Source organism: Dermacentor albipictus, chromosome 6, assembly GCF_038994185.2.
Source record: "Dermacentor albipictus isolate Rhodes 1998 colony chromosome 6, USDA_Dalb.pri_finalv2, whole genome shotgun sequence".
In the NCBI taxonomy this organism is placed as follows: domain Eukaryota; kingdom Metazoa; phylum Arthropoda; class Arachnida; order Ixodida; family Ixodidae; genus Dermacentor; species Dermacentor albipictus.
The window spans coordinates 128,250,687-128,264,016 of record NC_091826.1 but is presented as its reverse complement, the minus strand read 5'-3'; the positions used below and the strand labels follow the sequence as shown (position 1 = coordinate 128,264,016).

The 13,330-nt window shown below is 43.9% G+C and overlaps 1 protein-coding gene across 2 annotated transcripts in view; it reads right to left on the bottom strand.

Moving 5' to 3' along the window:
* The window catches only part of LOC135899441 (mitochondrial tRNA-specific 2-thiouridylase 1), a 148,841-nt gene extending 135,883 nt beyond the window's left edge, over positions 1-12,958 (bottom strand). The window contains exons 1-3 of one of the 2 annotated variants that reach the window (XM_065428693.2): positions 12,795-12,958; positions 7,711-7,876; positions 4,233-4,396 (exon numbers count right to left, since the gene is read on the bottom strand). In XM_065428693.2, coding sequence (XP_065284765.1) covers positions 4,233-4,396; positions 7,711-7,876; positions 12,795-12,864 — 400 coding nt within the window. In that variant the 5' untranslated portion in view covers positions 12,865-12,958. Of the gene's footprint in view, positions 1-4,232; positions 4,397-7,710; positions 7,877-11,144; positions 11,395-12,794 lie in introns of those variants that run through there. The other variant, XM_065428692.2, reaches the window with a different exon arrangement.
* Between the last annotated feature and the right edge of the window lie 372 nt (positions 12,959-13,330).

Here is a 13,330-nt window from a genome sequence, read left to right as displayed (position 1 = left end):
CTCTGTGTATGTTTGTACGATTACCGTGTGAACTCCTTTATCTATAGTTATTTTAATTTCGATGTTTTTATTTTGCGAACACCTACATGTTAAGACAACGGTAATGTCGAAGCCACTTATAACAGTATTCAAGTGCCATGAAAATTCCCTTGTTATAACCGTGCTGCTTGAAAAAAATCGAAATAGGGGGATGGCAGAGCTGTTGTGAAAAAACTATAATGGCGGGGAGGCCAGTGCACCTCCCCACCACCTTCCTCCATCCTGCTGCTGATTATGCTCGCTCGTTTAAATGTTTAGCCCTGCTTTTTCTGTGATCCGATCACCTGTAACTAGCCGCGGCTGTCGGCTTTGAAGAATGGCACTGCTATAACAACTGAAAAGAGGGGTCACAAGTGGCAAGCAATATGCGAGCTCCCCCAAGGCATCGCTTTGGTGGCCCCAAAAAGGGCCTTTTAAACATGCGAGAAGGTTGCTGCGGCATGTTGTCACTTTGAGAAATCCAAAAGAAAAGCTAGGGCAAAATTGCTACAAGCATCTCGCCACCCACATACTTCGTACAGGCTTGCATGAGAAAACCCCATGTCCATCGACATCGCATGCTTTACACGAAGCTTGCCGACATCCTTCTACAAGGCATCCAGGTGTTCCACGTAGTGCAGCAGAAGGTTCCTCGCGAAAATGAAGCCCCAGAGGGACTGAACCATCTGCGGGCCTCCTGTAAGGACAATTTTGAGGCAGCCTGCCCTAAAGCGTCACTCCTGCCGTCGTCACAGTCGCTATCCAACATAAGCACGTTCGCCACTATCACCTCATCGGTTAGACGAACTTAGTTCCCAAATCTATAATAGTGCGCTTTCTTTTCACTGGCAATGTCATGCACTGCAAATGATCAGGGTACAGATCACCCATCTTCTGTTTCAGCAGAGAGTCAAACGAGGCTGAGACCACACGCCAGAAATGACTTCAACGTAACCAACAAAAATGAGCACAAGCAGCTTAATCCATTGGCAAAACTGCGCAGAATGAGGGACCAGCAAGCAATTTGGGAGCAGGGCAGCTGGTGCGGTCCATTCATGTTTTAGAGGGCGGTGTGGCATAGAACTATGGGCACAGCCCACTCGTGTTTGGAGGAATGGAAGGGCAACGGGAGGGAGGGGTGCAAGGCTGGCAATGCGGAGAAGGCTAGAAAATGAGTGTGTGGCGGCTGTTGGGGCGGCGGGCCTTTGTGCAGCAGCTGAAATTTCTCTTTTTTCTTTTGAAGAATTTCGCACTTCATTACCTTTCGGCATGCACATCCAGTAGCCAGGCTTCATCATTATAACTAATAATGCGGCATGGGAGCATGGTAGTAAGTGCGTTATTTCACTACAGAAAACATACAAAAGTTGACGGTGCAGCAGCCTCTCATTGTTATAACTGATATATATGTGTGTTTCTGTAATGCCTTTGGGCCTAGAAAGTATCTTAAATAAATAAATAAATAAATAAATAAATAAATATTGTTAAAGCAAATGATGCTACAAGTGGGTTCGATAGTATGCATAATAGCATTCTACGTCTTAAAACATGTATACAATTAACCGCTGCAGTTTTCTTGAGCAAGCTGTATCACTTAGCTCATAGAGAAGACAAACAGGAATTTGTTTAATGTTGCCTAATGATTTCTGCATCTGCTCGATTATTCAAACATATTTACAGTCGCTGACTGATTTTTCGGACATGCTCGATTATTCGGTCTGCTTTGCTCCACCGCCATTCTCCCCATAGACCATAATGTATAACAACTGCCGAAAGTTTGGACACCTTGCAACCTCTCGTCTGATTTTTCGGACACTCCTTGAGCCAACTCAATCGAAAGCACCATGCAGTGACTCTGACCGGTGCATGGTTCAACTTGCCGAACACCATTGTTGTTTTGAACGGAGCCTCCTTGCTGCCCCATGAAGTGGCACTACTGCAAATCCTCACTCATCATCGTTTCTGCCTGGTTTGTGGCTACAGCAGTTCTGGTCTTAGCTTAGTAAGCCATGTCAAGACAATCCAGCAGCTGATTTGTTTGTTTCTTCGTGCACGACGCTGCAAGTAGGCCTCGTTTTTCGTTAGTGTGAGTGGTATCGGCGAGATGGCGTGGTGATGTTTGCTTTGTGTGCTGTGTCGAGGTTGTGGTGGTGACACGTGGCATATGGAAACATCGTGTCAAGTGTCTAATGGCACCAACAGTGCCCGCGCAGACCGCGCTGGGGAATGCTGGCAAGCGGGTGCCGGGAGGGCTAGGATTTGTCGCCTTTCGATGTGCTCCCTACCGACGCGGAAAATGTTCTGCCGAGACATGCGCAGTGGTTGCATTGCGATTCCAGACACCGTCTCATTTGACGGTCTCACAGGTGCTGACACTGCTGAAATGACATGCGCAGAACTCGACCACGGCGAGATCATTCGTCAGGTTTCTGCTGCACTGCCGGATGATGACGCACCATGTGCTACGCTGCCGTCGCATGTGGATCGTGTACAAGCAGTGACTGTGCTTTCAGCCGCCTATCGTGACCGTACGACCCTCTCTGAGATTCAGGCTTATCTGATTGCGCGTAAACGGACAGCGTGCAACAGCGCATTCAAGATTTCTTCAAGCCTATGGCCGAGCCCGAACAAGTGCATGCAAATAAAGGATTTCATTTTTTTTTTCTTGATCTGCTTTTTCGGACACCTGTTTATTTGGACCTTTCCGCAGTCCCCGTGAGGTCCGAATAAACGGTCGGCGACTGTAGTCCATACGAGTGAATCAAAGACAACTACAGGATTTTTGTGTCTTTGCAGAGATATTAAAGCTTTTGAAACACCTAAGGAGTCTGTATATTAAATTGCTTTTTGTAGTTTTACTGCCTTATTGTGTTTTACAACCAACAATACTGCAGAAGCCCCTGCTGTAAAGATGCCTGTGTTGAGGTACAGAACGTCAGAATCCAAGAAAGAGAGATGAACCGCTGCATAAAATGTGCTGGCATGTGACTTAGACGCACAGGTGTAGAATTCTGGGCAAGAGTACTTTGACTAAAGCTCTAGAAAGTGCATTCATATGTGTACCTCCAAAGCGTGCTTTGATATTTCTACAAATGATGTCTCTTTCAACAAGCTGCCACTGCCATGGCTCGGATGCAGCTCAGAAGAATGGCACAAGCATACTAGGGATTACTGAAAGTGATTCAATATACATTCAAAGTAAGCGTAAGATTTCGAGAGATGATGAAATGTTCAAAGGCTATGAGAAGACGTACACACTCACTTATTGTTAATAGAACATGCAAGCAGCCGCTTCAGCGAAGCAAAGATGCTTTAATTCAATGAAGAGGTTCTACTGCACTGTACTTACACGATTCCAATGCACACTAAAAAATAAAGTACTAAAAGACGACAAACTCGTTTGATTCAAGTACAAAACCAAAACTACAGCAGTGACAATCTGTTGTCATTGGCATTAAAATTTCTGTAATCCAATCAATCCACATGTTGCTGCAGCTGTGGGCACAGCGGTAACTCAATAAGTTTGTTATAGGTTGCCACGGTCTGCAAGGCATTTTAGAAACACAGTATCAAATTCCATAGATGGCAATGACGATGAGATGCTTCAATGTCTTGACAGTGATAAGGACCCTAGAGCGACAAAGTGATATCTGGTTTGCTGTTGCTCAGATGGAATACATCGTTCAAGTGGAAGAAGGCAATTACCAAGAAGTAAATTGTTTAATCTCCCTCTCTCTTACTAAGAAAAATTTGTGAGTGAACAATCAAGGGCGCTGCATTTTTCATTTCTGGTCATAAAAACTGGGTGAACATTTTAGTCAAAGCTGCGTTAAGATAAAGTACATATAGTATGCGCTGCTAACAGGCAAGCTACTTTCCCAATAGCAGAGGCCCCCCTCCTACTGTCTTGACTAACGTCTGCAAGCAGCATTCCACTCCTGCATTACCTCGTATCAGATTACGTAAGCCTAAGTAAGAGCCTACGTAAAATTTACATAACAAGCACAGGTGCGAATATTTTCAATGTTACACTTATGTGGTGGACAGTTTTGATCTCTATGCCCACATTTATGGGAAGTTCTAGTTAAAATAACAAAATTTATCAGAAAAAATATTGAGAAAGATAAAGGAGAAAGGTCACTGGTATCTGGCAAGGTAAACAAAGAGATCCTGATTAGCATGAGACAAAAGCAAGGTGAAGGAGAAGCACTCACGCCCATCAGGCAGTGGCTGTAAACGGGCATAGTGGCCAGTCGCAACCATGTCAGCGCCCAGCCTCTGAGTGGCATACTCATGAAAGACACCGAATTTGATGGCTCGGTTGCACAGCACGTCCGGGTTAGGCGTCCACCCCTTCTGGTATTCATCAAGCATGGTGCTGAGAAAGAATGAATGGGCCAGTTGCACACACACAGTGGACTGACACACCAAATTTGCTTCCAGGACCACCACTGCTTGGCAATGAAAGAAGACAGCCCTGCACAGAGAGCCACTTAACAGGTGCCAGCAAGTTTAGATTAAAACCAGACCTGCTAAGCAGAACTGCAGCTCAGATTCTGAATATGACATTCTTTTTTATGCTGGAGACAAGTGTACACAGAAAAAACTAGCCAGCAACAACTTCAAGGTGGGTTAAATGGGCCCGCAACCATAAGCATCTTTGTTATAAGAGCAGTCACTGCAAAGCTTTACCTTCAGCCAAGAATGACTCAAGACTTATTGTAGATAGCTTTGCAGTAGGTTGACCATAAACAGTGCACCTACATGAAAGGGAATGCTAATTTGCATTTAACACTGCTATCTGCAATCCCTTTCACTTTCTGACAAAAAAGATTGCACCAGGAACATTTTTTTTTCCAGGCCCCCAGCAGTTTAGTCCTTTTTGACGCAGCGTTTACAGTTCTACAGGATAAGACAACACCAGAAAATCAGAAGTCATAATACGAAATTACTGATGTTCAATACCTGCAACATAGACCTTATGATACTGCTGACTGGGCCTGTGCTCCAAACTTTTGTAATACTATATGTGAAGTGTGCCAGGAAAAATGTTTTGCAAGCCGGAAAAGATTTTGTAAGTGCCTAGGAAAACATACATATGCAAGCCCAAGCACACCCTACACATGTATCCTGCTCATTATAAAAAAGGAAGACACTGCTTTTCAACACAAAAGCACCACTCAGTGTCAGTTTCACAGTGTAGTAGCATGACTTTCCCACTGTTAACCTACTGGTAGACTCTCTGGAGGGGCCCATCTTTTCAGGGAACAACCTTTTATTCTTTTCGAAAGATCTCGCATTCATGTTAAAGTGCAGTACCACACAAAACAATACGAGGTGACAGCAGGACAGGAAAGAGCATTCTTATTTCATATTGTTTTACGCCCTATTCTAACTACCACAGCAACAAGTAGTGACATATTGTCCATGGTTAACTGAAGTTTTCCTATTCAATGGAAAGAAGTGCAAACTTAGTCAGGGTGTCTACTAAGTTGACATTTCCAAATTCCCTGAGTTTTCCAGGTTTTCCCTGAGTGCCTTTGCAAAATTCCCCGAGTGATCCAGAACTAGGTTTTATTTCAAGAAGGGCTGAAACCATATCACCCGATGCTGTCACTCTCTAGTATGCATATAGAGTCGGACATTCTCAATTACGAATAAAAAGGAGATGCATACAGAAGCAAGTATTTTCAAATATGAGCTATTTCTATCAAGTGATAGCAAGCTCAGTGGTATGAGGCCCAAACTTTGTCACAATTGAAATTCTCTCTCAACAGCTCGCAAGTCAACCTCAATTGTCCCGACATACTCTCAGGCCGCGCATGACGCCTGAGTGTTGTGTTTCACTGGTTTAAAAAGTTTATTTCAGTTTGGATGAGATACACCTGCATCTCGGCATCGGCCAACACTGCTTTTTGAGCTCAAGCTACTCCAAAACGGCGGCAGCACGCTTCCTTTCCCGTTGATTCCTCAGTGCGTAGGTCCTTTCTGTTCTTGTCCTCCTTCCGCCACTCGTTCGCCCCACAGACCATTTGAAGCACCTTCTTGGTAAGTTGCACAGTCCACGACCGATTTTTCGAACTCCCTAGGGGCCGCGAAAACGTCCGAAAAATCGGCCAGTTGGAAAAAAAATGCATATCATTTACTGCCCTTAAGGGCTCAAACCGCCACAGGCACATTCGAAAACGCTCTGAAGGCCTGTCGGTACACGTATTAAGCATATCTGTGCTCGTATTGTGTCAGGAAATGTGCATGCGTGTATAATTAAGGAATACATATCGTGTCCCGTGGCATAGCCCCTGCCTATGCTTGTTATGCTTCACTGCAATACTTTTGCGTATGCTTCAAGTAACAGTTCTGCACAGAGAGGAAGCTGACTTTCGGGAACTGGCATTATGCAACGCTACATGCTTTCCAAGCTTATAAGCCAATCGCGAGGACTACAAAGGCGGAGTCCGTGCGATCGCTGACAGAGGCGAATTCTTTCAATAAAGAACACGGCACCCATTGGCAGTAAGCTTCATAGCGAACATTGAAGCAGCTAGGCCTAGCATTGCCGAAGTGGTGGCTATGGCTGCCAGTGGATTTGCGTGCGAGAGCGCCAGTTTGAGGCGGTGAGGTAATAAAAACGGCAGCGATGGTGGCTTTGATTAATGCCGTTTCGGACCTACGGTCATGGCACAACGTCCCGAAAATCGAACGGCAAAGAGTTCTTGCATCCGAGATTTCAGACATTCTGATACAACGACTCTATGGTGTACGTCGTGGTGCCACGAAGCCGTCCAAATTATCGAGAATCCGGAAAGTCAGTCGTTGACTGTACACTGGCAACTCCTCCAGCCGACAACAGGGCATCAAAGACGATTCATTACGATTCCTGTCTGTTACTCGAGCCAGCATTACCGCAACTTTTGACCCTTTCAATAAAATTACAACTAATTTTCCCGGATAGAGGCACAAATTCCCGGAGTTTTCCCTCAGTTTTTCCAGACTACTCAAAATCCCTGAGAATTCCAGGTTTTCCCTGCTTTCCCGGTTGGTAGACACCCTGTTAGTGCACTTTTGCACAGATTCATTGGCTTCATTAGAAAATGTTAAACATTTAAACAGTCATGATTTCAATAATTTCATACATGAAGTATTTTTTATCGTCAAGTGTAGCGCAGCTTCTCTGAAGAGCGAGCACTGTACAAAAATAGGCCAAGTGTCAGCACTTTTGGAGTTTGAGAATGTTAAATTTTAGGAAACTCATTCCAAGGTGCCGGGTCTGGATTGTGAGAACGTCCACAGCATATTGAGATGGATGGCTAAGAAGCTGCAGGCTTGCATTCTGTTTTGACTCACTGTGCACATCATTTAGCGCAACGGGCCAACACAACAGTGGAATTTGTATAAATCGTAGCACACATGTCGTCGTCCATCAGCCCAGGTTAATGTTGGCATGTTCAACAAAGTCACCACAGTAGCTACAGTGACGTGAGGCAGAGGCTAGAACTGAGAATTGGAATTAAATGTTTATTTTTTTTTACTAAACATCTTGGCAATGTTGCTTGTGTGCATGTTCTGCACCACCACACTTCTCTTCATCTTCAGCCACTGTCTTGTGGTGACCACTACAACTATAGTGTCTCAAGTTACCCAGTCGTAAGAAGAGACATCTCCACATATAGAACAACAAATAGAAGTGCTCACGTGAACACGCTGTGCCAGTAAGGCTTGACAAAGTCCACCGTCTTCATTGGTATTTCAAGGTGGTCACACACAAACTGTGCATCGCTCTCCTCCTCATCAAGGACACAACGTTCACCAGCATCTCGGCTGTCCCAGTTGCGCATGAAGACGCCAATGACATCATACCCTGCAAGGCAATAACAGTCATCTCACAATCATGGTAGTTCAGGTTTGTGCATAGCGTACAAGCCATGTCCCAGCATGATTACCCGCCTTATCCCCACGAAACAGCAGCCCTGCCCTCCACAACTGCAGTGCATGTATCACAGTTCACGCTGCATCCTCTACTATATTTCACCATAAGCAATTGTGGTCGCCAACTCGCTGCTGATGATGTGGAAAATTATTTCTGCTTGTGCACCTTCGACACTCAACACCTCAACAGCACACAAACAGAACATTTGTCAATTTCACCTCAATATATGTTAGTGTGGGCCACAACTGGGATGAAGTATTGCCACTTGTGATCTACACATCGAAGCAACTTGATTTCTTGGTTGCATTTGCAAGCATTCCTCAACAAGAAAAGGCACTAGCAGGAGCCACCAGAGAAACAAAATGAATGTCATATAATAATTCAAACTTTGTAACAAGACGAACTACATGGCATAAGAAATAAGTCTTTACAAACTTGGCGATAAAAGCAATCATCCTTGAGCACTGGACGGTGCCTTGGCCTTGCTGGGACACACGGCACACATGCGCGCCACACTGGCATGAAGCAGACTTCCCCATGATTGCGAGCTCCTTCGACTTAAGCGTTGAAGATGTAGGCACGAAAGTGCACAGAGCACCATGTGACCAGTTTATCTCCGTCATGGCTGTAGAGTCATGTAGAGATTGTCACTCACAGATTGTTGTGACAATCAATGGGATCTTGGCAATCCCTACAACGCACAACACCGTGTAACATGAGACCACTGGCTCAAAGCCATTTTCCTTCATTACAAAAACTCACCACGGTATACATCAGGCAGTTTTTGCACTCATGACAACCCTTCAATCACAGAAATTCTGTGGAGGAGGATTTGCTCAGTGCCTTCTTCCCTCACCTACGATTGCTTCAGAAGATCAGCATAAAACTCGCTATATAATTAACAGTGACACATCACTTACACTCTTGGTGACCTAGTGTGGTTCTGGACTCGCATGAGCAAATGTGGACTGTGTCAAGTGCTGCTCGCAGGCTCTGTCAGCCCAGTCATTGTCGTTGATCATCTTAGTGAAGTAAATTACAGCATAACATATCTCACTACAAGTGGCAAACACTCATCCAAAACCGAGGCCATGCACGTAGCCAGCTTTAAGCTGTTTAGCTAACAGCCCAACTGACTCCTAGCTTATTATAGCATGCCTCCTAATTAATTACAGTATGGTATGCCTCACTGCCATTGGCAGACACTCATCCAAGATAAAGATCAAGCTTATAGACTGCCATAAGCTGTTCCACTGCTCATATCGAAAGGTGCAATGCCACAGTACGTGAAGGCTGATGAAGCAATGGCAGGAACAATTTGAGAGAAGCAGTCTCGAAAGCTGCACAGTTCAGGATGGGATAAGTAAAGGAAGGCCAACAAGAACAAGCACAGAGTTGTAACTAAATTACCAAAAGGAAACGTAACACAATATATATAAGCTGGCATGTTTTTACATTTCTTTTCAGTAAATCATTTGCAATTCAATGCTTCTACTGCACGCACATTTTTCAAGAGTGCACTCATACCATTTTGCCCAGATGTATATACTTGTAGCAGAGAGAACAATCTCCTACATCACCTGGCACTTCCTGGTCTAGCCTCTTCAAATAAGCCCACCTTACACCCATAACAATATTGATGGATTCAAACTGCAGTTTTGCAGCTTTCAGTGTGCAGTGCTCTCCTGCTTTTGTTGTATGAAAAAAATAATTACAATTTTCAATTTTCACACATTGATTTAGTACAGTAGTTGTTCATCCACATTATTGTTGCTCTCATAAGTAGTCAGAGCATGCTTTAGTCAGAAAAAAACACTGCTGCTTTACTCAACTTTGCATGCTGTCGGTTCTGAGGTCAGGTGGAAGCCACAATGACACAGTGCATAAGTGAAATGAATAAACAGCACAGAGGGTGTGTGGCTTAGATTCGATGAGTAATTGGTCACAAGGCAAGAATCCCGCATGCATACATACATATGCATACATCACATGCATATCAACAAGCACTGAGGAAGACTTCCAATGAAGGCAACCCGTTTTGTAATGCCATTCTGCTTTATCTCTCTTTATTAAATGAATTCAATAACCTGGCAGGAATAGCTGCATCATATTTGGCGACCAATAATAGCTATATCATGAGCGGTAAATGAGCGCACTGAGTTTGTGGCTTGGTTTCTGCTGGTACATTTGGTCACGAGGTGATGGTGTCACTGGTGGTTGTATCTGGAGCCACCTTCTCAGCATCAAAAGTATTATTCTTCCTTATATGTTTACATTCCACGCATGTCAAAACGCGGTGAGTAGTAGAAGAAATGATCTGTCTTGCGACTTTATTCAGCTTTCTCAAAGGATAACCTGGCCCGAGCAGCATATATTTTTGTCACCACGAGCAAATCAGTAAATTTGCTCACAAAGTAGCAAGAATCGCTGAAACAAGTGCATGTTACGATGGCATGGTGTGCGCCGTACGAGCACCATACAGCACGGAACGAACGGTGAACAGAAATGTTCGTACACAAACAACGCTGACTTTCGTAGCAAGCACGAGCCAATGTGAGAGAGAGAGAAGTGACTTTATCTGCCCCCGTCAAACAGGTGACGGAGGAAGTGGTGAAAAATGAGACACAAGCTAGTTAAAAAAAAAAAAATCAGTCACCCCTTGCCCCAAATATTGCAATGCAACCCACTAACTGACGAACTCGCGTCTTTCGATGACAGTATGACTGCACGGAGGCAATGGGCGGAATAAGAACAAGGAACACGATTCCTCTTGTGAACATGATATACTTGCGCTCCAGGCAATACAAGGATGCAGAGGTGACACGTATGGCAAAATAAACAAAAGAATTATGGGGTTTTACGTGCCAAAACCACTTTCTGATTATGAGGCACGCCGCAGTGAGGACTCCGGAAATCTGGACCACCTGGGGTTCTTTAACATACACCTAAATCTAAGTACAAGAGTGTTTTCGCATTTCGCCCCCATCGAAATGCGGCCGCCGTGGCCGGGATTCGATCCCGCGACCTCGTGCTCAGCAGCCCAACACCATAGCCACTGAACAACCACGGCGGGTGGCAAAAGAAACGATGTGTTAGACTGGGCTAGTAGGTAATCTTTGATGACGTGCACACCGCAACAGTGAAGAAAATATAGAAATAAAATGCTGTCACGCATTGCAGGGTACTTAGACGGTCGTACCTTTCTTTTTCAGCAGGTAGGCAGCAACGCTGCTATCGACGCCGCCCGACATGCCGCACACAACCCTTCCAAGCTTCTCTATCACCATGTTGTTCCTAAGTTCAAAAGGTCACTTCGTACAGGTGATAGCAAAGAGGCTGTTACTACAAACTACAGCAACGTGTGAAATGTACAATATACGGAGAAGCGGCCCTAATCAAAGCTGCAACATATCGCATGGTTCACATGTGCGCTGAAATAACGGCGTAAACTGACATGATGCTCATCGCGATGGAACGACACCCGTATTCGCTTTCGGTTTTGTTATTAAGAGGAAGCGTTAGTTAGCTTTAGTTCGGATGCTCCTATCTAAATACACGTAAGAGGAGAATTCATTTTTCTCGGCAACCTTTGCATCAATTTGACGAAGTTTGTTACATTAAAAAAAATTGCTTAAAGTCTAGTGTCTGATGGTTTTGAATTTTTTATTTGGGTCGTCAATTTCTTATTAAAATTTAGCAAAAAATTTCAAATTTTCAGCAAACGAAACTATCAATTAAGTTTACAACTCTGTAACTCGGCAATCAAAAACGATATCACAATTCTTTGAATTGCATCTAATAGCACATCTAAAGCGGACAAAATTGATATGTTACACGTGAATCTAAAAAAAAAAGTCAATAATATGGAAATGCAACTTTTGCAGAAGCCTTGTACACAACATAAAAAATTCATTGTGGTATAAAGTTTGTAAACAGGGATAAGGTGCCTCAGAAAGGCTGGTCAACGTTTCGATAGGATAGGAAGATAGGTCCTCCTATCGAAACGTTGGCTAGCCTTTCTGAGGCACCTTATCCCTGTTTACAAGCGTTATACCACAGTGTGCTATTCCATCTGTCAGCCCCTTTCTTGTTTTTGGATAAAAAATTCATGTAAGATATAAAATGACACATCAAATTTGTCCGCTTAGAGTTATCTAGTGTATGCCGTTTACAGAACCACAATATTTATTCTTGATGCGGAGCTATTAGTTTGTAAACTTCGTGCTTCTATTATTTTCAAACTCTCGAATTATTGAAAAAAACTCAATAAAATTCAGGCTCTAAATCGGAATTCCGCTTCCAACAGTCACTAGAATTTAACTTTCTCTTTCAAATGCAACAAATTTCATTAAACCTTCTGGTTATTAGGGCCAGTAAAGTTGTATGCTTATTAGTAACGTTTTTGCTAATGCCTTCGCACTTTGTACCACTTGTTTTTATGAATAAAATTATTATTATTATTATTATTATTATTATTATTATTATTATTATTATTATTATTATTATTATTATTATTATTATTATTAAAATAGGTCCAGGGTTGCGCTTTATATGCATTTGAATAGGCCGCGATGAAGTTTGGCCCGAGCACCTGAACATTGCCCCCGAGAGCTGCGTGGTTGCTGCGCATGCGTTAGCTGAGGGAAGGTGAGAAAGGAGAACAATTTTGCTCACCTGATCTGTACGTCACATTGTTCGCTTTTGTAGAATTTAGACGGCCTTTTTCGAAATTCTCCCTTTGCTAAAACTTCGGACAGCTAACCCTCATAAATTCATAAAGGCGGCGTTGAAATCACAATGTGAAAAGTGCCTAGAACTTCCTTGCTGTCGAAGGGTGCATGAGCCTTACCGGTGACGGCGACCGCGTTTGAGTTGGCCAGGTAGAAAGTAGATGCCTTGGGAAACCGCAATGTCAACATGTGGACCTGTCGCCAAGCGAGTCCGGTAGCGTTTCTAGTGTGCCCAGAATCGTGGCGCCGCCGTGGTTCACGTTATGCTGAGCGGCGGCGCCACAGTCGAGGGCCCTGCTGCCACTTTATAAACGGTGCCTGCTGCATTGTAAAATGAATTGTGCCAAGCGGCAAACGGTGCTGGCGATGACAATCGCAGCGTCCCAACTTGTACAACCACGAAGTTATTGTAATATGTTCTAAAGTAGCAAACCTCATTTTTAAGATGTACCTCTACATGTACATTTGACACTTTTATAAAATCACTTTAAGGAGCAGGCTCTTTTTGCTTTTCGTTAGTGACGACGCGGTGACGATAAAACTGAAATTCGGCAGACGTGATGCCGAAACCGCGTTTTGTCAATTTCCATGAAGCATCACTCAAAAAAGCTTATCTGGGGCTCTCCCACGTACGAGGCTGGTAGCAGGATGGGCG